Genomic DNA, 27,182 nt, shown 5'->3' with positions numbered 1-27,182 from the left:
CTGAACATAAAAAAAAAATGAAGGCAGCATTCCTATAAGTTACTCTCTGGACAGTTTGGTCAGACAGCTTTCGCTACTTTCTTCCATTGCCCAAAAAGAGAGATGAACTTTAAATATGCGTTGTACAAAGTGATAAAGGGGACAAGAACATTGCCTAGAATAATGGGAAAATGTAAAAGTTATAAATTGATAAATGGATTATATATTTAATGATGCAAAACATTTTTATAACCAAACCTCTGTCCCCATATAAGGACTTCATTTCAAAGTTCTCAAGTGTGCAAGTGTGAGAAGAGACAACAGTTTGTATCCTTAATTATTTCTTGACTCATTGTCTCTACACCGTGATATCAGGAAAAATAACAAGCCATGTAACTGTATGAAGAAAAACCAAAAATCTGGAAAATATTCCAATAAAAAAAAAAGAGAAATCTGACTTGAAAGCAGGTGGGTAGAGGTACGAAATGTATTATTTATACAGAAAGTACAGGTTGCTAAATATTAGCCTTGATTTTAAACTCTGGAGTTGTTTCCCAAACAGCATGTTCTTTAATTAATACAGTATACCAGCAAGTTCAGCCAGTTTATTTCCACAGTTGAGCTGTTGCCCATGTACACGTCACTTTGACACTGAAAACTTTATAAAGGATTTGAAAATCCTCTTGACACTCCTCAAAGACCTGCTGATTAAAGGAAGGGAAAGCCCTTCCTAAAATTACCAAGAATAATCCTTAATGTCTAAGGTTGAGAAATACAGGCTGTACATCATCTTTAAAGGGGAACTCAACCAATTTTACACATCACAGTCTGTTTACAGGTCTTGGCGTACTACTGCATAAAAAGTTGTATAGCCTATACAAGCCTTGTAGCTCCAGACGGAGCTGCGCGAAGTCTGATTGCCTCAAGTGATGTCACTTGAGGCAGCGTCGATTGGGTCTGAAGACTACGAGTTTGAAAATGAAAAAAAGAAGTGAAAGAAGGCGTTAGAAAGAAATGAGGTAACCGGACCTCTGTAACTCACTCCTCATCTCTGCTTGAAACTAGCTCCTACTAGCATAACGTATTCAAATGTGTGACCGAACTATTGCTATTGCTGGTCAAGTTGCATTGTGGGGAATGTAGGCACCAGGTTTTGACAAGGAAGAAGAACGTTTTGAATAAAGAAAATATCTATAGCTCTGCTGCATCGATTTTGATTCTTTTTCTTTTTTTTTTTATAAACTGTCCATCATGAGTGTGCAGATGGTTTCACAAACTGGGTGTTGAGATTTGATGTGTTCAGACACAGAGGCCTTAACATATTCAGCCAACATTAAAACATGTTACCTCCACAAATCACCAATACAAATCTAAACAAGATTGATTTTGAAGTTAGTTCACAGTAAAAGCTGCTCCGAGGTGTTTATGTCAGGGCAGCATTGTTGTAAAAATGTTCTGAATGATTAGCTTCACATATACTAATGACATTTCTGAAGAGGCTTACTGTATAATATATATTGTATGGTGTATAAAGCCACGTCATGTATTCATGGTGATAAGAAAAAACATGTCAACAGATCCAAAAAGTAGAGTACTGAATCATTTAACTCCTCAAATAAAGCTTAATTACTGATAACCTGCAAATAACTGATGAAGAAAATAGCAGAAAGTAATTATTTTAACAGCAAGACTGAACGTCTCAATCCTATCATACAGCTTCAGGGATCAATAACAAGTGGCCTTACAGAGGTCATACAGTATGCACAAGACCAAAGAGATGTGATCAGCACCTCAAAAGCTAGAAAAACACAGGAAATTAATGCAAAATAAAACCAAACAATCCTGAAAAGAACTTTGAAACAAAAGAAAATCCACTGATGTGTTGTAATGATGAAACTCCAGCCTCATCTGCTGCATCTCTTCACTGCTGTCAAGGCTGCACTTTACTGTCGTTCTCCACGTGGCTCTGCATGTGTTCAGGCAGCTCCTGCAGGAAAAATACAAACAAGACTGAGCAGCTGTTCTCATGGTAATGTTCAACCTGCCCAAATGTACTCATGTGCTTGGTGTGAAGGCACTCCTTTTGATAACAAAGCTATTAGTCAGAATATACGATTACTTATGACTAAAGAACACATTGCTTAGCTAATGAGCTGATGGTAATCTTCACTTTGTTGAAAATAAGATGGTGTCAGTTCATTACCTGTCTAACTGACTGCTGTGTGGCAAAAAAACTGCTGCAGCCTCTCCAGCGACATTTGGTCGTCTGCAGATTCGGGTTGCTGTGATCTCTGAGGAGGTGCTGCACAAGATGCTCTGCCACGCCGAAGATCAGAGAGCAATTCTGCCACTGAACAGAGGCCGATGGTCACAAAGACATATGTTAAGACACAAGTCAATCGGAAAATGGAACAAATCTTATAATCATTAAATATCTTCAAGAAGAAGAATGTATTTTTCTTGTAAGAGTGTGGGCACTGAAAAAAAAAGTGTGAACTCAGATTAAATTGATGCAAATCTTATCATCTGATTTAAAATATCTAAAATTTCCTTTGAGATTCACTCTCTGTATAAAGAGTCCTTACCCAGCAGCGGTAGTTCTTCATCAAGTTGAGCTTTACAGCTTGAACACTGCCATCATAACAGCCTGTATAGACCTGGGTGGGACAAACAATATCCATTTACAAAATGAACCTCTGTCATGCAAGCTTAAATTATAAAATATGGCCAGCCCAGTTTTAGTCCACGTACCACACTCTTATGTATGGCCATGCACATCACCATGTCACTGTGACCCCCGTACACCTGCAGGCGGTCATGGGACTAAATAGACACAAAGTTCAAATGAATAATACATAGATAATTCACAAGAAGACAGATACAAGGTTTAGTCTAAAACCATGAGACTAGATATGTGCAGGTTTCAAGAAGTCAAATTTAAGATATTTTCGAATGGTGGCCTGAAATTGAGTCTTAAACACCGTACCTGTAGCTCATAAACTCGGACCAGTTTATCCAGACAGGCTGTTACCATCACTTTCCCCAAGATAACTATTGATGTGACGGCATGGCAGTGACCTTTGTAGATACGAACCAACTCACCCGTCTACAAATAAAGATGGAAGGCAAAAATAATGGTGACAGCGAATGCATGAAGTTGACACAGAAATAAACCAAAGCGCAAACGCACTCGGCATAAATGAACATTTTAATAATTTAAGATTATCAATCCAAACAGTCTCAACTTTTTTAATGTCGTGTTGGTCGCCTCAGTAACAAGACAACACACAAGAAATGTTCAGGGTAATAGATTTGTAATGTTACAGGGCATCAAAACAAACTGCTAGTGCCTGTCCATCGAATTTAAACTCCTGGTAATCTTTAACACTTACGTGGATGTTGTGGGCATGAACAGACGTGTCACTGGAGCCGCTGAAAACCAGGTCATTCACCACCTGAAAACAACAGTATAATAATAATAATAACAACAACAACAACAAGTATAATTCAGTACACCTGATATACAAGTGATAATCTCTTTGATGATCTACATTTCATCTACAATACATAGAAGAACTGACCTTTGTAAACCAATTGTCAGTACAGTGATTTACTACAGAATTTAAACTATTTGTAGTCTTATGAATATGTGAATGTCATTTAGTCACTTTGAAGATGTTTGAGAAGCATCAGCAAGTGTCAAAATCTGAATATGAATACAGATTTAATGTTTTCTGAACAGAATGAACAGAATTAACAGTAAATAACGTTTTCAGTTCTGGTCTGAATCACATGGCTATGTGGTACAAAATCAGTTTTAAGTCAAATTGGATTTTGAGTGTCTACATTACAACAGTAACACATTACATTGGTTTCCATTCAAACACAAGTAAAATCTCTAATTATTTAGTCTCTCAGTTGAAGTGTTCAGAAGTGGGTTTATCTCCTCACCTTCATACAGAGTACAGTTTTGGTGTGACCCTCCAGCGAGCGTAGCAGCAGGCCACTCTTGGCGTCTCGTACACTGATGGTGCTGTCGTAGGAGCCGACCAGCAGCACTCGGCGGGCGCCCTCCTGCGACGTACCCAGGCAGCTTACACCTCGCGGACCATGGCACTCAAACACATCTAACTCCTTCAGAGTCTAACGAGAGAGGTCAGGATGAGGTGGAAGAAAATATGAGACGGGGAGCATTAATCACCACTCAAGTTTTTAAGCAGCTGCCAGAAAATTACTCTGGCAGACAAAGATAAAAGCAAGACGTTTGCTCTGCAAATATAGTCTACAACACTGCAAAATCAGATATGGAGAACTATTTTTTTAGCCTGATCACTCAAGTGCTCTGGTTACAGGTCGACCAGAGCACTTGACATAATCTGACTAAAATAAACCCAGTTATGATGTATGATTACTCAAGTTACCGCAGATGAGTGTTTTTTAATGTCAAAGCATAATAAATACCAACCACTCATAGTAGTGAAATTATGCACAAGAGCAAAGAGATGTGAAAAAGTTATTTTCCCTTTATTAAAATCATTTCACTCACCTTTAAGTCGTAGCTGGCCACTGATCCATTGGCGAGTCCTGCAAACAGAATGTTCCAGGCGACGTGCAAACACAGCACTCTGTCTGACAGAGAGATCTGATCCAGACACTTCTTAGACTAGAGGTGAGATGTTGAGAAATAAATCCTCAAATTACAACAACATCAAAAAATGCAAAACACAAGATAGGAGGCAGTGCTAAGCTTACAGAAGTGGGTGTGAAATTTAAAGTATGATGGTTAAAAACCCAGTAGGAACTCAGCAAGTAAATTATATCTACTGGGTTCACACTGAAACCCCACCTACGTAAAGTTAAAGCTGCTCTGCGACCAATAGGACAAATTTATGATATCAGCAGGCTTAATAAGAGTTAAAGTGTCAAATACAAATCACAAGGAGAAATGTGTGAGAATTTTATATTTTTTCCACAATATGGCTTGGCCAGACGTGTACCTTAGTGTTGTAACAGCGGATAGTCTGGTCACTGGATCCGGTGTAGAGGCGTGCCGGCTTGTTTGGGAGGGACGACACCAGCAGACAGTTGACTTTGTTTGTGTGACCCTCAAACACTGCTTGGCACTCCCTGGTCTGGATACACAGAGACAAAATATATAGCTTATTATTTCACAGATTATATATTTTATGGATCACAATTCTCAATTGCTGAATATATTTTGGGGTATTTGTATTAAAATGGTCTTTGCTGCTTGGTATGTCAAAAATGCTAAAAGATAAATTTTATCAACAGCAGTGAGTAAAAACTTTATTTAGAATTTTACTTTACTTTTCATGTAGTTTTTTTTTCCTGGAAGAGGAGTTTAAATAGCAGCCAATTAATGTGCTTGATACAGAGGGATTGTTGTGGTTTGATTATATTTGCTTACTGTCTGAGGAAGGATAGCGTTTTCAGCAGGGACAAAGTCTGACAGAAGTGGGTATAAATGGAATAAAATCAACATACCATCAGACCGTAGGCTCGTGCTGTGTTGTCCCCTGAACATGTATACAACCGGCCCTCGTGAACTTGGAGGCCGTGGACGGGGCCTGTGTGATTCAAAAAAGCTCCCAAGGACGGCTCCTCATCAACACACTCTGAAAAATACAGTGATTACGGTGAAAACAATATTTTTATAGCTTTATATTATGTTTGCATCTAAACATGTTCTGTGAGACTTAATGCAAACAGGAAATACAATACTCACCTGGAGGAACTGGCACAATTGGAGGCTTAACTTTTCTTAGTGGTGAGGAGAGAAAAAAAGTTGGTCACATTTCACATTTACAGGTAAAGCATCCCTGTAATGTTAAGGATTCTATACCATAATATCCTATGAAGTCACCTCACCTCTCAACTTCATTTTGCTGAAACGTCTGCGTGCTCGCTGAACTGAACTCCACACTGACAGACTTCTGAGGAGGCACTTGGTGGACAGGAACATTTGAGACGGTCTCCTCATTGTCTGATTCATCAATATCAATGACCACCAGGTTGGAGGGCTCCATCATTTCGACAGAGTCATCGCTCTCGTTTCCTCCATCGAGCTTCTCTGCTGCCGGCTGTTTGCCGAGATTTCCTCCCGTCTCTTCCTCAGAATCACTCTCAGCTTCTTCTCTCGCCGACCTCCCTGTCTTTACGCAGTCCTTTAACCCCTCCCTCGTCATTTGCTCCTGTTGCCTGGCAGATGATTCGGGAGAAGGGTTTGTATTCGCTGATGTAGAGCACGCTGTTTTGAGTTGTTTGAGAGAAGCAACAGCAGTTGTAGGAGCAGCTAAGCATGGTGATGTGACCAGCAGTGAAGGGAGAAAATCAGAGGGAAACAGGGGCACAGCTTGGCTCACTGGTACCTGAGGTGTATCAGGGTTACAGGAAACTGTAGGTCGTTGGCAGATTTCTTGCTTTACTGGCATTTTTGGCATGGCAAGCGGGGTTAGATGAGGTTGGCCAATAGAAGATGCTGGGTTTGTGGGGGGTGATTGCTGGCTGGAGGAGATGGGGAAAGCACTAGAAGAAGGAAGGGGAGAGAGTCTTGGTTGCACGGCAGCAGCAGCCCCTGCTGAGGGGGTGGAGGCTTTCTCTGCTACATTAGATGCTCCCGAGTATCCTCCTGAAAGAGATTAAGAAAGGAAAAGGTCAACTATTTGTTGTCTATAAACCATTTAAAGCAAAGGGTGAATATACTGTACCTTGCATCCCCTGCAGGATCTCAATGCGCTTGGCTCTCAGATTGTTGACCTCAGCAGTACACTAAAACAGAAGGAAGAACAATTTAATGTAAACCCATGAAGACACCTGAGGAAAAGGTAAGAAAGATTTATGTGATATTTCCTTAATTTTAACAACAACAACAACAACAACAACAATAATAATAATAATACTAATAATGATAACAATAACTTTATTATATAGCACTTACAAAATAAAGTTACAAAGTGCTTTAAAGTAAAAACAAATAATAAAAGTAAATAAAATCCAAAACACAAGATATAAAACAAGATAAAATAATTAAATAATTACATACCATCAGTTAAAAAAAGCCTTAAAAGAGGATACTGAGTTTTCATTAGTGGTGGTACCTGCTGTCTCAATAGAAGGAGTCTTTGGACTTCTGTGTAGGCAGCTTGCAGAGCATTGCGGGACTGGACCAGAGACTTGTCCAAATCCTGTAACAAGTGGCTCAGCTCCTCCTCCCTCAGAGACACAGCCAACAGCTGGTCCATTTGGTCCTGGTCTACAGAGCAAGAAAACAAGGGAAAAATACAAACTGTGAATATTTCCAAATATCATCCAATAAATCTCAAACATTACTGAGAGGTTGAGTTGGCGGTGGTCCATTCTAAATGATAACACAGCTTTTACAGTCTTTAGCTGACATACATTTCAAAATGAAAATGCCTTAAAAGAGTACTCCATTGATTTAGCATCGCACTTACGATGGACAGTTTAAAAAAAAAAAAAAAAAAGGATAGAAATCGATGCAGCAGGACCAGAGATAATGTCTCTTTTATTCCCCATATTCTTGTTCCTTGTCAAAACCCGGCACCTACATTACCCACAATGCAACTCGACTGCTGACAACATTTTGATCCTAGCCTTATCTTCATCAGTTTATAAAAAATTTAAAAAATAGAGTTTTTTTGACCTGATGACACAACTGGGATCAAAACGTTGTGCATCTAAATAAATTAGTGGTTGGGAGTCGCAGGCATTACTCTTTTCATCAATGCTGTTTTCCAATAGCCTTGTACGTGCATTTAGTTACACTTCTACTATAAAATAATAATGCTTGAAAATGCCATAAATCTTTCACTGTATGTTATAACAACACATTACCTTGTTTTTATTATGGAACTGGTAATAGTATAAAGATTCCTATTTAAAATACAACACAAACAATTTCAGAATTACCCTTGTTTGACTTTGTTTTCTTCTTTTGTCCACTTGGCTCCTTATCAGAAATGCCATCACACTGCAGAATAAATGATAATTAAATTCCAACAATAAAAATATATCGGCAAGCTGGATGTTTCAGCTATGCCCTACACTTAAGTAAACTACTTACTGTTACCGCCTTGTGTTTCCTCTTGCTGGCACCACTGTTGTCTCTCGCATCTCCATTTTCAACCTCAGGATTTGGTTCCACCTTCACAGAGACAGCTTCGACCGTCTGCCTGCTGCAACCTTCCTGTGCTGCACCAGGCTGCTCCAAAGGCTCCTGCATCTGAGAATCTAACTGTGTTTCCGCGTGAGAGTCATTATCTGCCGCGTCCTGCGGTGGAGGATGCAGTCCAGTCCAGTGCGCACCTGATGGACTGTCTGGGAGCGACTCCCAGTGGAAGCCTTCTGACAGAGGCAAGTCATTGTCCTCTGCTCGTGTTGAGCTTTCTTGGTCAGACAGAGGGTTCGCCAACTCAATTCCAAACCTGTTACCACACAGAATTAAAACAGATTAAAAAAAGGTTGAATTTCTGTTTGGCAAACAGGGTAAAATGGATGCAGTTGAAAAGACGAGAAGAGGCTTACCTGGGCTTGCCTTTGACCCTCTCCTGCTTCTTACTTTTCATCTCCTCGTACATCTCCCTCCAGCTCAACTTACTCTTGGCCCCTGATAAGCTTTGCAACTTATTCAGGGTTGGTGTAAACTCAGCCTCTTTCTCCCCCTGAAATTTCCCTGATTTGTGGGCAATTCGAACCCTGCGGGCAATGTTCAGGTTGGGCTCAGAGGATGTGGTCTTGCCAGAACATCGGCTGAGTGAAGTGGAAGATTCGGTCTCCCGGCTGTTGGATGGTCCGTTTGAGTCACTTGCAACGACTGAGCTCTTTTTACAATGCTGAGTCGCTCCTTGTGTCATTTTGACTGTTGTCTGCTTTGGCTTGTAGACCAGTGAGGACTGCACAGATGTAGTTGCAGCAGAGGTGATGCGAAGTGTAGCCTCCTTGGCGTGGTTACTGAAGGAGCCACCTGCCGGCCGCTCTCTCTCAGTTCCAGCTTGTTGCGTGGTCCTGTGATCAGCCACCCGGACACCTCCCTCGCTGTTCTGCTTCCGGGCTTCACGATCTGCTCTACATGGCTCCCTCACACCCAGCGCTCTTCTGATTTGCCATAGCATCGCACTGACGTCGACGTCCCGTATTGGAGCTGCGTTGACGGATCGGTTTGCTGAGTCAGGCTGAGCTGAATGTGAACCTTCCCGTCCTGGCTGAGAAGATCCCGTACTCTCACTCCGGTCGTGATCAAAGATGATGACTCCATTCTGAGGGAGGTTATCACTGGTGAAGTCTGTTGCACACTCGTACTGCTTGTTGTTGTAACGGTCATGCTGGCTGACGGTTATTTGTCCTGGCATGTTAGTGGCCTCTCTTTGGGTCCTGTGTGGTATTCTAACAAGTCTGTCTGTCTGGGAGCCCCAAATCTTGACTTTGCTGCACTGATTGTTGACAGAAAAGTTGTCATCATACCTCTGCTGGTGAGTTGATTGGGTGAACTGATCCCGAACATCAGGATGATTCGACCTAATTCGACCTGCAGGCTTTCCAGGAAAACAAGCCAATCTTCCGCTTTGATTCTGCAGAGTTGATTCTCTTTGGTGAAGAAGTCTTTGCAGACTGCACACTTTATTCTCTTTGTTTTGAACAATGGCATTGCTGCTTCCTTCCTGGTGTGTTTCCCGCATCTGTTTCAGTATCCTCATGTTCACTTGTTTTGATTTTTCCATCCTCACTACTTTGGACACGACCGTGTTTTTTCTGGTGGCTCCCTGTAGCATTTGTGCACGCTTCTGACCAGCTACCTGCTTCCGTTTCTTTTTTTTCTTTTTCATTGCTTTCTTCCTGTAATGGAAATAGACAGTGTTTCAAAATGACAACATATTACATCATTCAGAGAATAAAATGCAAAATCTAATATCATTTTGATTCAATTACAGTTAAACAGGTGAAATTCTTACTCCTCTTTCTTCAGCGTCTTGTTTCTCTCCAGGATTCGGTCCATCGTCTCTGTGCCCAGAGTCTTAGACAGAGAGAGGGGCTTTACATTTTTAGACATCAATCTCTTTAACTTGGCTTTGTGTTGAGAGGTGGAGATGTGCCGAGCATACTCATTTAAACCCATGGAGAATTCCTTACACGCCTGACATTCATGAAATGAACCCCTGTTAATGGAAGAACATAAACAATAATTTTTGTTAGATATGAGTAGATGTCAGAATCCCTGCTTTTAGCTCTAGCAACTGATTTTAAAAATTAGAACAGAAAATGGCGCCCATGAGAGTTTTGGGTCAATGCATTTTATGGTTATGTTATCTCAGTATGGCAGGGAAACACTCTGGGGCTGGGTATCATTTGACATACTACTGCTGATATGACACAGATACGAGTTTCAGTACAATACCAAAACGATATTTTTTGATACCTTATTTTAAGGAATACAAGCAACTGTACATGAACTTTTGCTAAATAAAATAAATACTAGAACACATTCCAGGTGGCACAAAAAAGTATTGAGATTTGATACCCAGATGTAGGGAAAATACTCCTGAAGAATGCAACCTTGAAATATGTTGTGCATAAAGTGGTATTCTTCTTTTCTCAGATCATACTATACCTCAGTTCAAAATGTCTCATCAAGTATGTTTTACTTAAACTTAAAAATACTGGTGTATTTTTGCATCCCTCAGTGAAAAATGATTAAAAGAGAGCAGGTACACTTTGTATATTTCAGAAATATTACTCACTTGCCCAGCACTGTCTCCAGCTCTCTGTGATGCAGCATACCATGCATATGCTCTTGGGCTTCCTGTAGTTAAGAGAAATATTGTCAAGATTATAGATAATTTATAACGGCTGCATGTTGAAAAATCTAATATTAGCCAGCACTGCTACTCATTTAAATGTCTTGGTAACACTTACATGTTTAAAATATGACCTGCGACACAAACTACAGTAGCTTTTTTTGGTCTTCTGGGCGAATAGTGCGTGGTTGTTGTTGTTCTTCTTCTTCACAGGGGTTTTACCCATCTCCTCATGTGGGGTTTGAACCGTTGCCATTTCTGAACAGGTGAAACAAGAGCAAATGATAACAGCACATATATGAAAGCTTTGCACTAGCATTAAATATAGGATCAGTAAAGCCAGTGTCTCAGTAGCATCACATCATCACAGAATAAAGATTATAGCCATTCTATAGGCCATGATCTCAGATCATCATAGTCTGTTGGTGGTATTTACATTATATCGGTATTAGTCGTGAATGCTGGACACAGTTTGCAACCAATATAACACTGCAATCATCGAGCCTAAACTTATAACAGCAGCACAACGCGGTTGTCAAGTCAGAACTAGCCAGCGTTGACTACAGGTTAACACGTTGGAGGTGGACTAAACTGCGGCAGACTAACGGTCCCTGCGTTACGACAAACCGTTGGGAAAAGAAAACGGCATTTAGGCAACTTCTTAACGGATTATACTGAACAAAATATTAGTTTTAAATGAATAGCTCATAGTTACCAGTCAAACTTCACATGGCAACAACACTCAACTGCTGCCCAACCGCCATGTTTCTTTTTCTTCTTCGTTGTGTTTATTGGCGGATCGCAAACCAACTTTAAAGGTGCATACCGCCACTTACTGTGTCGGGGTGTATTTATGTACAGTCAATGGTGAAGAGTTAACGGCATTAGATAACCTGAATACTGATTGGTCTATAGAAAAACAAACAAACAAAACAAAAACAAAAAAGTCACACTATTTCCTAATCCTGCCTGTATTATATAACCTACCAACCCCCTTCTGATTTCCCTGAAGTCCTGCCCTGTGCTCAGTAGTGATTTTAAACTCCATTCCTGCCCTGTCTCAAGTACTAGCCTATATTTCTTAATGTCTCCCTCGCTGAATTATATTTACTACAATGCCTGATAATGTATTTTACATCTTCCAGAGTGTTACACCACTGACATAGATTTGATTGACTTTTCCCCATTATATTTAATGTGGTGTGAAAACCTGCATGCTCAAACCTTAGTCGTGCAATGATATCCTCCTTTAAGCTGTTTAACATGAAATGACTTCTGTATATCACAATGTCTCCCTTTATTGTCTTGTCTAAGATGATGTAATGGCAACTCACCAGCTTCTACTAACAGAGCATTTATTGGAGTTGTTCTCGTAGCCCCTAAACATAGTCTTAATGCTCTGTTCTGAAGCCTTGTCTTTGTTAAATTGTTTTACATGCTTTTCCATATACTATACATCCATAATCAATAGTGGATCTTTTTAGCGCCCGGTGTATATTTAACAGTGACTGTTTATCGGCTCCCCAGTCATAGCCACATACATTCCTCATGAGGAATAAAGCTTTCTTGCATTTTGTTTCTATCTGCTTCATTTGAGAATCATCAAACCCTAACCCTAAATATTTGAATTCTGACACTCTCTCTAATAGAAATAGAAATAAGTTGACGCTAATTGGTGCTTTCTTTCGTGTAAACAACATGCAACATGATTTAGCAAATGAAACCTTGAAACCCCAGTTACATGACCAACTTTCAACAATCTGTAAAGCATTCTGAAGATTTTTAATCACACGATTAACATTTCTCCCTCTTTTCCAGATCGATTTCCCATATATCTCTATTTACATCCCTAATTATATCCTTTATCATAATATTTAAATTGATACGGCTAATTGCACTTCTTTGAGGAACTGCGCTTTCTATTATAAAATTTAAACTCACTAGACATATCATCTGATAACCGCCATGTTTTCCTACGTAAATTACGTAAAGTCTACGTCGGCCAATCGTTCGCTAAAGAGGACACCGGAAGTTTGGTGGCGGGCCGTTTTCATAGATCTACAAAAGATGAGATAAGAGCAATTTGGGGATTTTGCAACGATGTCCGGTAATGTTTGTGTTTTACAGCTCTAATGAGCTACAGGGATCGCCGTTCAGTGCGGAAGAGGAGTTTTTGCTAAATATTTTTTTAGCTGTTTGTTAGCTGTTTACAGTGTGTTATCGCCAGGGTTTCCAGTTAAAATGTGCAACGGTTGTGTGCAAAAAGAATACCCGGACCGGGTAAGTTGAGGCAACTGGGAGACCCCACTTGTTTTGATGCACAAACGCTAACTTACTATACTAGCAAATGCAACCTTAATGTAATAGCTAGCTACTAACGTTATAGTTAGCTATGAGTAAAGTTAGGTTAATTAACCACCTCTGGAATAACGCTTAAGTATAGAATTCTGGGTGCCAGTGAGAAAGCAGTTAAATGTGATGGTATGAAAGTAAGTGTCCCTGTGATTTCCTGCTCAGGGGAACACTTGTCTGGAGAATGGCTCTTACCTGATGAACTACCTGGGCTGTGCCAACTGCCATCAGAGGGACTTTGTGCTGATCAGCAATAAAGCCACAGAGGATGATGATGGAGAGGAGATAGTCACATATGACCGTTAGTCACTCTCTTTTTCAGGTTTGGGCTAGACCCCTTAGTTAGTTAATTTTAAGATAAATCTTAATGCTACAGCATATAATGATATTTTAGACAATAGTGTGCTTCCACCTTTGTGGCAACAGTTTGGGGAAGATGCTTTCCCTGTATGTCAATGCCAAGGTCCATAAAGAAATGTTTTCCCACAGTGCGGTGTGGCCAAAATCATGTGGAAAGCCTGTGTAAGGTGTTTGAATGGTTTTGGCGATATAGTGTGTTTGTTTTCCTGCCACAGGGTCTTGTGAAGAAGAAAGAATTACCAGACTCTTTTATAACTCACCAAAAGATGGTGGCTAGCTGTAATAATCCTAACCTTGTGAGAAACTCATCCACAGCATGTTTAAAAAATAATCCACTAATGTCCATTTGTCCTTCCAGATGTTTGTAAAAATTGTGACCATGTCATCGCCAGGCACGAATACACTTTCTCCGTTGTTGATGAATATCAGGTAAGGTATCTCTACACTGGTTTCTTGACCATAACTAAGTAGATTTGTATGTGAGGAAAATACTGTAGCTTTTTAAGAGGGACAGACTTGTTATATAACATACAGTATTCATGGTTAGTTGTTGCCACTGTCTAGTCTTTTAGTGTGTATATTGAGTCTGTTTTGTGTTGTCCAGGAGTACACTATGCTCTGCATGCTGTGTGGAAAGGCAGAGGACTCCATCAGTGTGTTACCAGATGACCCCAGACAGTCTGCACCCCTCTTCTAGACCAGAAATGACACCAAACCTGCAGGTCATGATTCACTTTTTAGATCGAGTATCACCACCATAGACGTGTTGCTGGCTGCTGGCTTCCAACCATTTTTATCATCTATTCAAAATTTTACACACATCTTCAATTAAGTTCTTGGCTGTTTATGAACTACTGTATTCTGACATAAGTTGAGCAGGACGTATAACTTTTTATTACCCTCCATGACAGCAACAAACATTATGTGTGTCAAATGATAATGTACTTTTAAATAAAACATTTTTACTACTAAGAATGTTATTACCATCTGCATGTTACGGCTCAACACATAATGATGATGTTACAAAGTCAGAATGACAAAATAAGGGAGCCTTCCATGTAGGTATAGAAATTACAGCCAAAAATAGCTATAATTTGTTTAAAAAAATTGGCTAAAGTAAATGTCAGGAGTTTTTAAAAGCAAAAGTTTATTTATCTAAAAAGTTATTTATTTTTTGCTTGTACCAAAATAGTATGGCTCATAGCCACCAAACTGTTGGGAGTGTTTTGATTATGTTAAGCTCTGAGCCCAGACGTGCTACTGTGCATTTCAAATTTGGAGAAGACAGAATCCACAGTCTTATTTATGAAGTTGCATGAGATTGAAAGCTCATTCCTGACCTTGGAAACAGCAGTTGACAAAAAAAACAAAACACCTCACCACAAGGTCAAGGATGAACTTACAAATATACATTTGTAAGCCAATATAGACACAAAGTAATTTATTTATTTATTATTTCAAACATCTGTGAGGTTGTTTCTATTCATTAAGTTGCTTGTTATAGTGTCAACATCTGGCTATTTGTTGAAGTTTCAGTTTCCTGTGTAGGAGTCATGTTTCATAACCTACTTGTGTCTGCCATACTGATACTTTCTCATATACAAACACTGATAAAAGTGGTGGATGTTGTCAGAGTGAAGTCAGTGTAGCAAGAAAACCCAAAGGATGATTAATCTTGCCTTTATTTAAATGATTTTATCTCTGTTAAGATTCAGTATGTCTTTGTCCACGTGAGCACGAACTTACTGTCAATTACTGGTGTTAAACTTGTAGCTACATATTGTCTTCCTCCACATTTAAAGTCTGTGACCACAGCAGATGGAGGAGCCTTTATTTCGTTGTGGTTGTCATCTGGGACCCCACTCAACCCCATTCAGTCATCAGCTCGTCTGCAGTCTCTCTTGTGCTTACAGGGACATCTGTCTTAGAAAACAACTGCTTCGACAGAATGTGACAAGTGATTGTTCTCAGAGGACACATCACAGTCTGAGTTGGTGTGACTTGATTTTAACTTGAGTATAAAATCCGCTACTTCATCATTCGAGCGTGTTTTTTCCCATTTATCTGGCCACTGACAGCGCTGCTAAGCTTGGGACTATTTCTTCCGTAGAAACTAGTTCTAATAAAATAGTATTTATATTATTATATTATCCAGAGTATGTATCCATTGCTGTGAATGCCACAAAACAATTTCCTCTCAGTTGTGCTGGGGTGGTGGCAGAAACAGACATCTTAAAATTGGGAAAATAAAACCAAAACTATCTGCACGGCTAGATACTTTTAGGTGTGAATGAGAAAATAGTGAGGAAATTTAGGTGAACTGACCCTTTAATCACAATTACAGCATGTGTAGCCAGAAAGTAATATGTTTGAGATCTGGCATTTATTAAATTTCATTATATATTTAAACTGTGATGAGAATAAAGTGCAACAAACAATCAGACACAATGAAAAGGTTCCATTTTTATCGATTGTAGAAAATCGATCCATCTCCATCTCAATCGGAACCATCTCCGTTTTAATCTAAGATGGAGGCAGAGCAAGGTTATTCCCAAGAGCCTACAGATTAAACCACCAGTAAAAGGACACAGAGCAGAGAAGATCTGGAGAAGAAAGCTGACCCAGATGCTTAGTAAAAGAATCAGGGAAAATAACTTAAGAATAGACAATTTGAAGAACAGAACAGAATTTTTGCAGAAGTTAACTAACATTGTCCCAGAAGAAATCCTCACGAGAGTGATGGATTTTACACAGATAGCACAGGGAGAGAGGAGTCAAAGAAGCCATTTTTGTGAAAAAAGAAAACCCCTCTTTGAGCAGAAATGGTGGTCTGAGATTCAATTTGCCAACCGTTTACCACAGTGTATTAACACCATGGTCAAGCCAATCATAGGCTAATCAGGTACTTAACAGTGGTGAGGGAGGTGCAGCCAGAAAACAATAGGCCTGATTACTGGGCCATCATGGAAACAAAGAAGTTCAGTTTCAGGTGAAACTAGGCAGGGTAAACAGCACTCAGGAAGATTCCTCCCTAAGGGCAGGGCTTAAGCAACACAGAGTAGCTTAAATTTCTGAGTTCTCGAACCATTTTCACAATTGAGAATGACTTCCGGATGGGAGCCGAAACGTCTTGAATTTGAAAACATTGTCCAGATGACTACGACTGAAACCTTTTCTACAATGGAACACTCCTGGACGAATGAGGGACTACACCGTCTTGGTTCCATTTTTATCAGTTTTCTCCCCTTACCATCTACTTGATGTAAGAAATAAAAATGCACATCGTTGCTGGTCTACATTATGATGTATTTCGATCAGAAGCAGTTCAGTAAAAATACAGATGTCTTAGCGGATTGTACAAATGAATAAAAAAAACCCAAAACATTTGCAATGATACTCATGCACTTTTACAATACTTAAGTATGAGTGCACTTTACATGTACATTCTAATATGCTGATGCCGTTTGCATGACAGATATTTTCTAGAAAAGTAAAAGCACACTACTACACTGTGATATGCCAAATGAGCAATTCATTGTTACATACGATAATTAATCTAGCTGTTTTACAGGAGTGAGGTCAATATGGGGCTGCATGCCCTGGTTCTGTACATGAATGCTGATGTTGGTATACTGTGTATGTTATTTACTATTAGTGTTCTTAATGTGAGTACATGGTTTCTATTAGTGTATACCATTTTCCTAATGGTAAATATCTACAATTAGCATTTTTACATCCCTCAAGTATTAAACATTATCTTTTTGGTCTTGTATTAGGCCTATATGGAGTGTTAAGAGAGGAGTGAAATGAGAGGTAAGAGTTGGCAATCTTAAGGTTTTCTCAACCTTTTTGTTTCAACTTCAGGTATCAAGCCACATTGTCAAGTATTTTGAGAGACACATCCAATAAATGAATAAATAAATAAATACAATTTATCATACATTTTACATTACATACAGTACATTCCCTTGAGTAAATATCATATTTACACATGCGATCAGGGACTGAATGTGAGACAGCCTCTCGCTACAGTTGGACTGTCTGAATCAGTCACTTTTGTCAAATACAGTCATCGATTCACTTTGCCGGAGCCTTTACACTCGTGGATCAGACCCCTTCCCCTGGAGCCGTGGCCCCACTGCCCCTGCCCTCCGGACCGGTCTTGTGGGTGAGGGTGCCGAGCAGGAGGGGAGCCGGAGAAGCTAGATGGAGAGCGGCTGCGTCCCTGCAGGGCCCCGCCCTCGCGGAGCTCCTGGCGGGAGGGGGAGGAGCTTAGCGAGCGCTGCAGGGAGGAGGAGCTGCGAGGGCGAGGAGGAGGGCTGAAGAGCATCCCGCTGCGGTCCTGCATCAGCTGAGTCAGACTGGCCAGGAAGTCTGCGTCACTAGTGCTGCTGGCACGCACTCTTAACCGCCGTCTTCTGGAGAAAAGAACACATATATATACACACACTATGCCTTTTGTAGGATTCCTCATCTACAAATCTATTTCTGTGAAGAGAAATTAAAGTTATAATCCTTAAGATTTTCTGCCATTCCCAACCAGGTGCCCGAAGGCTACCTGGTTGATCCGGCCAGTAGCATATGCTTGTCTCAAAGATTAGGCCATGCAAGTCTGACAACGAATTCACAGGAAAATGATGCAGCATGCAATCCAGCGTTACGGTTTGTAATTTTATCTCACTGATCACTTAATATTCACTCTGCTGCTTTACATTAAAAGCATTCAACTGGCAAACCATGGGGCGGCTTTTATTGTGAAGCAGTCACAGGAAACACAATGTATTTGTCACAGAGATTAGTGCGACAGTGTGATCCTTCATCAAAAATGGGTTTACAAAAGAAGACAGCAGATCAGTTTTAAATATTGCAGGGAGGAATAGAATAAGATGGAGCAGCCAAAGTGAGGTGTTAGATGAAGCATTTCAAGCGACAGGCCTGCAGTTGTGTGGAAAACATTTGCACCGTGTGCAGCATAAAATCAGATCACAGTTGCTTGTGGCATGATGGAAAAAGAATAAGAACAGCTGAGCAACTGTTATATTTCTTACAAAGTAGCTGCTTGAGCGTTTGCTGTAGTATTGAACTGTACTTGCTGTTAACACAGGTAACCACAGGTGTCGCCAAATCATCCAGGACCAAAATCTTAAGGATTATAACTTAAAATATTTACCATCTAACGAAAAATGGCTATTGACCTTGTTCAACTCTGAGGAATGTGTATAATTAATTAATAACACCTTTACAGAACATATGTCATACCTGTTGTCCACACACGGGCGGATGGGTGGTTTCCCTGGAGGTGGTCGAGGCAGAAACCTGCTAGTGAGCTGCTCGGGTATAAAGGTGGCACTCACGGGACGTGGGATCTTACTTTTACTACCTGATGAGGAGGACAGGGAGAGAGGGTCTTCTCCTACACAGTCGGACCTGGAGCCTCGCTCCGAGGAGAGCCGGTCTCTCAGCAAAGCGCAAGGCAGGTTGTCACAAGACAGAGACGGAGAGGGTGAGTGAGTGGGGGAGCCAGGGACCGGACTGCTCCAGCGATGACGCCTCTCCATGTTGAGGTCCCTGCTCGGAGAATCCAGGGGGGTGCTGGGGTCTCGTACTGGGATTCGACTCAATCTTGGGGACAAGGGAGAGTCTCTTCGCTTGAGCGGAGCTGGGGGTGGAGAGGAGGAGACGGTGACGGTGCTCTCCATAGCGCCTCCTGCTGTATCAGCTTGAGGCTGCTGATTCGGCTCTGAGGAGCGATCAGGTAGACCAGAATCACTCTCTGGGTCTCTGTCGTTTGTCAGATGAGCAGTGGGGCCTTTGGCTGGGCTTGGTACTGGAGCTAACTCAAACCTCCCTCCGTCCTTTAAGATTTCCTCTGGGAGTTTGTCAGATTTACCAGATGGTGCCTCTAGTGGTATTGCAGCACTCCTCTCCTGTACAGGGGACTGTGGCGCACAGCTAGAGGACTGAGAAGAGTTTAATGAATGTTAGAGCGTATAAAGACCTTGAATTTCTTTTTTGTTGTTGTAACAAAATCTGTGAAATATTTGAAAAATTACATCCTATTTTTTATCTAAAACTCTGTAAAAAAAAAAAAAAAAAAAAAAAAAAAAAAAAAAAAAAAAAAAAAACTTAATGTACCTAAATAATGAGTCCTAAATATATCCAAGTTGTAGAGGTCCTCAGAATCATAAAAAATTTGAACATCTACGTTTCCATGGCAACTGAGCACTGATTTAAGAAACACTGTGCTTATGCTGCATTCATGCATTGTCAGCAGAATGGGAAGAACAGGAAAAACACCCCTTATTCCAACGTGTTTACGCATTATTCAAAAGGTGGTTAGTCCTAATGCTAACCATGTAGTCACACCAGATAAAGTAGTAGTGAATCAATTGATGTAGTGTTAATATTAAATTTTATTTCGATGTAACTACCGTTGGTTTTGTTGACGTAAATAACAAGTTGGAGGTTGACACGAACAGTTTTTCCGAATGGCTGCTCGTAATTACGGTTTTAGTGATATGAAGGCATTATCTGCTATACCCACGGTGCAATACTCATATTGTATACTGCATATTTTATATTCTTAATCATACACTGTATTGTATATTTTAAGTTTAGTTTTTTTTTTTAATTAACAGTGCCTTAGTACAAGAACTCCACTGTATAGATTCCCGTGGTTCCTATACAGATGACAGTAAACTTGAACTCAATCTGCTGATGAGGACCTTGTAAAAAAAAAAAAAGAAGAAGAAAAAAAGCTCAAGAACGAGCAAGTAAGTGGAGCTTGAGTTGGGATTGTTTTGTCAACTTGTATACAACGAATTTCATTATTTCATTTCACAATGCTGCTTTCAGTTCATGTACAACGAAATGCTTGGTCATCCCTACCTGGTCCATCTGGGGTCTTCCCATAATGACTGAGGGCATCTGTCCCAGCATGCCTGGCAGTCTCCTGTGGCCCAGTAACCATGTGCCGGGCATGGCCATCTGCGACAGGACAGGACTGCTCGGCACTACTGTGGACTGGCCATCCTGCTGGTCAGAGGATTGGTTCTCAGTCTCAGCGGGCGTGTGAGTCCCAGGCTTGTCCTCCTGCTGGGCCTCACCTGGAGGCTTGGTGGTCCCAGAGCCGCTGCCTTGCTCTAGCTCTAGCATCACCCACTCCTGAGAGTCTCCCTCCTGGGGCACAGGACTGAGGTTTACGGCCACAAAGCCACTGCTCGCTGCGCCCTCCTCTGGGTCAGGGGTTGCTGTGCCAGAGTGTTCCTCGTTGCAGGAAGGTGATTGCTGCCCGTGTGATTTCTCCCCGACTTGAGAAAGGACAGGACGCTGCTTGCCCAAACTAAAACAAGATATTGTAAGCGTTAATGTGAGTTTCTGTCCGTTTCCCAAAAGTAACATTTTTGCAAGCTGTCACAAGTGTATATCTTGTAATTTGGTGTGTTTTGAGTACTAACTAGGCCTCGAGGAAGCGTTCGATGGTGGGCTTGGGTTCGGGTGCGAGCCTCTTTTCAAATGCCAAGCTCTGACTGTGTCTCATTCTCCGGAGCAGTGGTGCAGCCCGGTCCAAGAACATGGTCTCTGATCGCACCCGTCTAGGAGAACTCTGCATGGAGCCGGTGTTGGGGCTCTGGTTCCCCTGGTTCTGACTGTGTTCATCCTCACTCACCACCTGAGGAGAATGAATGACAAGAATACTCAAACACTGAAATATTACATTTGTATCTCCAGAAAGCTGCAAGACATCCATTTCTTTAAATAGGGAGGTAGGCAGTCCCATTTTTTTCCTTTACTTAAGTATCAGGAAGTCAAGGACACAGTAGATGGTTTCTATTCAAGCCCAGGAAGAGTAGATGTAGTAATAGAAGTTGGCGGGGTCTTATCCATTATCATATCCCTAGGCAAAGTGAATGTAGTCTTGTGGAGTTTTGTGCATGAAATCCGCTGCACTGCAGCTAAATTACACATCTCACAGCACAGGAATATTACAGCAGTAGGTAAGAACATTCTACTAAGCGTTTATAGTAAACTACATTGCCTTGACCTTCCTGATCATCGGCTGGACATGTTTATGGTTGCGGTTGCGGTCCATCTCTTCCCATACATCTCCACCAGGGGTGGTCGGTGTTGGGATGGGGGGGCAGTTGTCAGCATCACTGAGGCGCTCCCCTTGCAGGACATCCTCAGTGTTCTCCCTCTGCAGCTCGCCCGGCAGCATTGAAGCATTGGCCATGCTGTAGAGAAGAGGGAAGGTCACCCTGCAGCTCATTTCCACAGCACAATTTAGAGCAGCGATTTCTCTGGGATCTCTGACTGCAGATTTCTAGTGTCAAAAAAGCTGAAAGCTATATGTTTGAACACATATAGCACACCAACAGAGTGTGACGTTTAATAGCAAAACTGGAAACTGCAACACACAAGCCCACACCAATTAATAGAATAAATGGCTGTATTTCAGTAGTAATTACCCCAAGTACGCTGGTGTGAGGCGAGTGAGCTGCTGAGCAGTGGTTCCTGCGGCAGTGATGGTCAGCATATCCTCTGAATCACATTTCTCCCAGTCGTAGGCATCATTCTCCAGCACGTTGTGGCTCTTCATAGCATTCTCAAACACCGACATCAGGAGCTGTCACAGAGAAACCACAGGCGTCAGCGTTTGGCAGCTGGAGAGGAACAGTGCGTGCAAAATATGCCAAACAAGAGATGGCCAACCTGATAGTCTGGCTTAGTGTAGTAGTCCAAGGTCAAGATATGATCCAGGAAAGTACTAAACTCTGAGGGAAGGTGCTTAAGCATGAGTCGATGGTCATATGTCTCTTTTAGATTTCCTACTTGTTCCTGAGAGCAGAGAGGGGGGAAAATAACTGTTTGAATAGATACACATACTGTGAATTACAAATCTATACTGACTAAGAGGCACATACTTTGTCTTTAATTTTCCTCCAGGGAAGCTGGCCAACCATGAATTCAACCAGCATGTAGAAGAGGGACCAGAGGTCATCATGACGGCCCATTTCCTACAGATTAAGATACACAAGTGTGAGTAATCTTAAGGGTAAAATAAAAAGGAATAAAAAAGATGTTTTTGGTCCATGCTCACCTTATTCTTATGAGCATTGATTGAAGCATATCGCACGGTTCCTCTGAATCCTGCCACAGGACGAGGCTGAAAGAGAATAAAGATACAATATAATAAAGATATAGTAAAAATGGAAAACCAGTGCTAAACAAGGGTATCGGACACACAAATAATACAATATTTGTCCTTTATGCCAATTTTATAGGAATTAAAATTTAATCTGGTATGAAATGTGAACATTTGTGTGCCCTTAACTTAGTATTTCTAGATATCATAGAAAAGGTTTCAGTCGTAGTCATCTGGACACTGTTTTCAGAATCAAGACGTTTCGGCTCCCATCCGGAAGTCATTCTCAGATGACTACGACTGAAACCTTTTCTATGATAGAACACTCCTGGACGAATGAGGGACTACAGCGTCTTATTTCTAGATATCCAATCACCATGACCACCTCATTAATATTCTCTGGTCAAACACCAATGCAGCATTTTAGTAAAAGGCCAAATATTGTACATCTGCACATAGAGCCATTCTCAGTATAATAGTGTAGTAAGTAATTACACCTTTTCTATAAAAGCTTAACAAGCACTTATATCATACAGTATCTGATTCTTATTTCTTTTGGATTTCTTTTGTAATAACTTTTTTGTGTTAACATGCTAGACCAAACAGTTGATAGGCTTTAAAACTGCTTCTCAGAGGATGAATAACTTGTGGGATCTTTAAAACAAAACAAAACAATGCTTTGAGGCAGTTGACACAGAGTACTTACTGGACGGACTTCCTGGCTGGAGTTGGTAAACTGACGGGCCAAGCCGAAATCAAGCATATAGCAGCATCTGCAGGTGCTGGCTAGTCTTCCCATCGCAAAGTTAGACTACAGATTTAACAACACAGATAAACACAAGCAAGTTCAAGTTAAACAACTGTGATACAGTCGCTCAGTTAGCACAAATACAATGACAACAAATTTACAAACCATCAAGGTTGTCAGGTCAACTTACAGGTTTAATGTCACGGTGCAGGAAGCCTACAGAGTGGATGCTTTCAATGGCTTCTAAAATCTGCTTGCCAAGTCTCAAAGTTGTGGAAATGGAGAAGGTGCCACGGGTCATGGTCCTGCGCAAATCTGCCAGATTCCTCCCCTTAAGATAGGAAATCAGTGTTGTCATGTCAGCATGTCACATTCATGATCCAGAGTGATTTGGTGTCAGCAGCAAACAAAATATAAATAATAATAATAATAATAATATAAACAAATACTTGACAATGCTAGTCAAGTATTTGACTGGTAAAAATCCTACCTGGAGTTCCATCACCACATAGTTGAAACGATCATTTCGACCACAGCCCACAAAGCGACACACATGGTCTTTGCCTGTCAAAGAAATATATATACGTATATCAATAGGTAGACTGGCTGATCACTGCTGGCCTACAATAGACAAACTCTGTATTCCCCATATGTTTGAATATTTCAGCATTAGTTAAGACGCAGAGTTATAGATACTATAAACACTTCCTTCATTCACTGAAGGGTTTAACAGGCTCTAATACACCAGGGCTTCCTGATGTGTTCTGTACTGTGTGCTGCTTATATCATAAAAATTAATTCATTTTTATTAAATAAAACATTAACTGTCATGGGAAAAAAGAGCAGAGAAGTTTCACACAGTAATGTTTAATAGGTTCATCTACTAACTAAATTGACAAAATGCATCATGATCTGGATGGTTACCACCTTGGCTAAACAACTTCTTGTCACTGACAAGGGGGAAAGCATCACTCACCCTGAAGCTTTTTCAGCACAGCCACCTCCATCTTCAGCACCTGTTTGGGTTGTTGAGCAGACTCCACCTTTAAGGCAACAGTGGCCTGGCTCAACTGATCCAAAACCTCATAGATCTCCCCAAACCCACCTCCACCTATCTTCCTCACCTAAAAAGAAGGTAAGAATATTCATTGTCAACCCAAAGTATGATTGTGGAGAAATGATTCCCCTTCATTGGGCCTTTTGTTTAGTGAACTAACACGATTTTGTGATTTCTTTCCCTTCAGCGACACTTACCACTTTCCATCTGTCTCTGACCACGTCTGCCACTGACAGGATGTCTGTGTGCTCTCCAGCCCCACTCATCCTGAGTGCTCTCAGCTACAGCCTGCACCTGGCATCAGTGACGCACGCCCCTCACTGAAAACAGGGGAACAGATTTTAAAATCAATTTCCTCTTTGATAATCACTGCATGCTACTGAGCAGCGACGGAAAAGAGGAACCATTAGTTGATACTGGTTAACGTTACATGTTGTTGTGCCTGACAGAGAAATGCGGAGAATACCATTTAAACGGCTACAAAGGTTAGCTACACCTCACGTCTTCAAGATTCACGTAAGACGCTAACCACTGCTAGATGGTAATGGAAAGATAGCAGCTAGCATTGTCTGGTTTGTTGACTCTGTGCCAAAACACAACAATCGACTAGCGCAACGGCAGTCGCTGGTCTTAAATGGCCATAAACCTGTAGTTTGAGATGATTAGCCGTTAGGAAGCTAATCTAGCAAAGTACGGTTTTCAATGCGGCGGCTCCGGTGGTCCTGTAAACAAGCTAACTAGCATGTTTACTAAAGATAACCGTTAGGGAGCAAACCTCTCCGATCTCTTACCTCGCTTCGTTGCACCATTGCGATCCCAGTTAGTGTGTAAAATCCAAACAGTCCCCATGCTTCCAATCTGTTGTTAGTTAGCCAGGTCATTCCCAGAAGGTGTTTATTTTACAAATGAGATCATGGTGATGGACCATAGCTGACGTTAGCTGACGTTAGCTACAGTTAGCCAGCTAGCCTGCTAATGAATGGGCAGTGATGCCCCCGCGCTCTCTCATAGCAGCGGCGGTGACGTCACAGCGCCAGTCTCTCCTGATTGATCCGCAAACTCCCGCATCCCTGAGCCACTGTGGAGCAGCACTGCACATAACACGATGCACAGAGTGAGAGGCCCTGACAGCGGACAAGGGAAGGAACACTGCATCACCAGCATTGATAGGTCACCATTCAAACTGATAAGTTATGATCACGATTGTCGAAAAATAAAGCAGGAACATCAGAGTAGGAGAGGTTTATCAGGGAATTCAGGTGCCCCTGACAATACATTGATAACCCTTCACCCCCCTCCACCCCCTTTCACTACCACCATCCAACAGTGGTGGAAGAAGTACTCCGATCTTTTATTTAAAGAGCAACCAATGAATCATTTGCCTCATTTCCACTGCATGGTACTGGACTCGCTTAGAACCTTTCTTTGGCTTTCCATTGGCAAAAGTTGTGGATTGTATCTGGTACCTTGTACTTTTTTGGTGTGACCTTGGTCAAACTGAGCCTAAAAGGTGGAGTTAAAACACTGCAGACCACTGATTGGTCAGAGAGAATCGTCACACGGGACATCGTGCACAAACCCGCCATTTTTAAATTTTCAAAAGTATATATACATATATAGTATACTTTATATACACTACAGTAACATCTGAAGTTGTTTCTGTAAGAGAGTTTTATGTCCGCCTCAAAATAGACGAATTGGACGTGACGTCACATAAGGGGGAGCGGCCAAGTTAGGTCAAGTTTAACATTAATACATATGGATCCCAATTTTGACACTGAAGAGGTTGTAAATGTATATTCATACGCATATGACGGACCACAGCCTTACTGTTTAATTAGGAGCCTGCTAGGCGTCCAAGAGACCAGGAACAGACAAGGATTAGAAGAAATAACAGCCATTGGCGAGAAATTGAGTTGTGCAAACCAGTGGAGTACTGGGCAGGTGTCTTGGCGACCATGACGAAAAATGGTGAAATGCAATGTAAAACTACCAAAATCAGACTCACTACCACCAACCACTGCACGTTGAACGGAGTGTGTGGTCAGGGAAACTGACTCCCTTATAAGAGCATTGCTCAAAACGGCTACTTTTTCTTCTGAATTTCCGTCCTTATGTCTTGGAAAACATATTAAATCCTACATTAACTTTCCAAATGATCATTTCCAGGAAAACATTATGTATACATTTTGTAAAAAATTCAACCTGCAAGTTGCTCTTTAAGTAAAAATAGCAATACCACTTTGTAGAAATACTCTTAAAGTACAAAAAGTAAAAGTACTCATCATACAGAATGGCCCATTTCAGAAAAATCTATATTATATTATTGAATTATAATTATCAATGCATTAATATGTACATTACTTTAATGTTGCAGCTGTTAAAGGTGGAGCTTATTTCTATATATTGCTGGGTAGCTTGTGACTTTCACCAGGGGATCAATAAAGTTTTATCTTTATCTATTATAATACGTCGTAATTTATTTGTTGATTATATTTTGTAATATTAATCTGAATCTGCAAAGTAACTAAAGCTGTCAAATAAATAGTGGAGTAAAAAGTAAATATTTCCCTCTGAGTTGTAGTAGAGTAGAAGTATAAAGTAGCATAGAATGGAAATACTTTTTCTCCTTTTCTACGATGGACGCTCCTGGACGAATGAGGGACTACACCGTTTTATAATGAGACTATATGGCACTTGGCTTGTGGT

The 27,182-nt window shown here is 40.9% G+C and overlaps 3 protein-coding genes and 1 long non-coding RNA gene across 6 annotated transcripts; 2 read left to right on the top strand and 2 right to left on the bottom strand.

Moving 5' to 3' along the window:
* Window positions 1-564: 564 nt before the first annotated feature.
* Window positions 565-12,729, bottom strand: znf106b (zinc finger protein 106b). The gene is made up of 21 exons (XM_044169989.1): window positions 11,527-12,729; window positions 10,930-11,069; window positions 10,755-10,816; window positions 9,969-10,172; window positions 8,545-9,852; window positions 8,084-8,444; window positions 7,930-7,990; window positions 7,098-7,252; window positions 6,708-6,768; window positions 5,869-6,628; window positions 5,726-5,760; window positions 5,485-5,615; window positions 4,977-5,111; window positions 4,526-4,642; window positions 3,931-4,122; window positions 3,372-3,434; window positions 2,966-3,085; window positions 2,731-2,802; window positions 2,565-2,636; window positions 2,183-2,329; window positions 565-1,966 (listed from the first exon to the last, which is right to left on the bottom strand). Exons 2-21 carry the CDS (start codon window positions 11,065-11,067, stop codon window positions 1,910-1,912), a joined length of 4,251 nt encoding a protein of 1,416 aa, XP_044025924.1. The 5' UTR covers window positions 11,068-11,069; window positions 11,527-12,729; the 3' UTR covers window positions 565-1,909.
* Window positions 12,730-12,820: 91 nt separating this feature from the next.
* Window positions 12,821-14,495, top strand: churc1 (churchill domain containing 1). The gene is made up of 4 exons (XM_044169995.1): window positions 12,821-13,091; window positions 13,329-13,464; window positions 13,882-13,952; window positions 14,128-14,495. Exons 1-4 carry the CDS (start codon window positions 13,053-13,055, stop codon window positions 14,218-14,220), a joined length of 339 nt encoding a protein of 112 aa, XP_044025930.1. The 5' UTR covers window positions 12,821-13,052; the 3' UTR covers window positions 14,221-14,495.
* Window positions 14,496-16,808: 2,313 nt separating this feature from the next.
* Window positions 16,809-24,796, bottom strand: ttbk2b (tau tubulin kinase 2b). 3 transcript variants are annotated; one of them, XM_044169986.1, is made up of 14 exons: window positions 24,671-24,796; window positions 24,393-24,540; window positions 23,907-23,980; window positions 23,607-23,747; window positions 23,375-23,479; window positions 22,624-22,689; window positions 22,448-22,540; window positions 22,236-22,361; window positions 21,992-22,149; window positions 21,562-21,757; window positions 20,981-21,195; window positions 20,412-20,865; window positions 18,783-19,483; window positions 16,809-17,941 (listed from the first exon to the last, which is right to left on the bottom strand). In XM_044169986.1, exons 1-14 carry the CDS (start codon window positions 24,737-24,739, stop codon window positions 17,593-17,595), a joined length of 2,895 nt encoding a protein of 964 aa, XP_044025921.1. In that variant the 5' UTR covers window positions 24,740-24,796; the 3' UTR covers window positions 16,809-17,592. The 3 variants fall into 3 exon arrangements, with proteins under 3 accessions (XP_044025921.1, XP_044025922.1, XP_044025923.1); XM_044169987.1 differs by having other exon boundaries at window positions 16,809-17,938; XM_044169988.1 differs by having other exon boundaries at window positions 21,568-21,757.
* On the top strand, window positions 22,433-26,938 carry LOC122863459. Its single transcript, XR_006375012.1, has 3 exons — window positions 22,433-22,562; window positions 24,375-24,551; window positions 24,661-26,938. It is a non-coding gene; the product is annotated as an uncharacterized LOC122863459 (long non-coding RNA).
* Window positions 26,939-27,182: the final 244 nt, after the last annotated feature.

Source organism: Siniperca chuatsi, linkage group LG16 (assembly GCF_020085105.1).
Source record: "Siniperca chuatsi isolate FFG_IHB_CAS linkage group LG16, ASM2008510v1, whole genome shotgun sequence".
Classification (NCBI taxonomy): Eukaryota; Metazoa; Chordata; class Actinopteri; order Centrarchiformes; family Sinipercidae; genus Siniperca; species Siniperca chuatsi.
This window is presented reverse-complemented; position numbering and strand designations above follow the sequence as displayed.

Coding starts and splice junctions, on each gene's coding strand:
- znf106b (XM_044169989.1), bottom strand. CDS start 11,067: ATGGCAACGGTTCAAACCCCACATGAGGAGATGGGTAAAACCCCTGTG. Junction 9,853..9,968: donor AAGACGCTGAAGAAAGAGGA/GTAAGAATTTCA, acceptor TTTCCATTACAG/GAAGAAAGCAATGAAAAAGA. Junction 7,253..7,929: donor GAAAACAAAGTCAAACAAGG/GTAATTCTGAAA, acceptor CTTGCTCTGTAG/ACCAGGACCAAATGGACCAG.
- churc1 (XM_044169995.1), top strand. CDS start 13,053: ATGTGCAACGGTTGTGTGCAAAAAGAATACCCGGACCGG. Junction 13,465..13,881: donor GGAGATAGTCACATATGACC/GTTAGTCACTCT, acceptor TTGTCCTTCCAG/ATGTTTGTAAAAATTGTGAC. Junction 13,953..14,127: donor CCGTTGTTGATGAATATCAG/GTAAGGTATCTC, acceptor TGTGTTGTCCAG/GAGTACACTATGCTCTGCAT.
- ttbk2b (XM_044169986.1), bottom strand. CDS start 24,739: ATGAGTGGGGCTGGAGAGCACACAGACATCCTGTCAGTGGCAGACGTG. Junction 22,541..22,623: donor TCAATGCTCATAAGAATAAG/GTGAGCATGGAC, acceptor CTTAATCTGTAG/GAAATGGGCCGTCATGATGA. Junction 19,484..20,411: donor GAAGACCCCAGATGGACCAG/GTAGGGATGACC, acceptor AACTCTTCTCAG/TCCTCTAGCTGTGCGCCACA.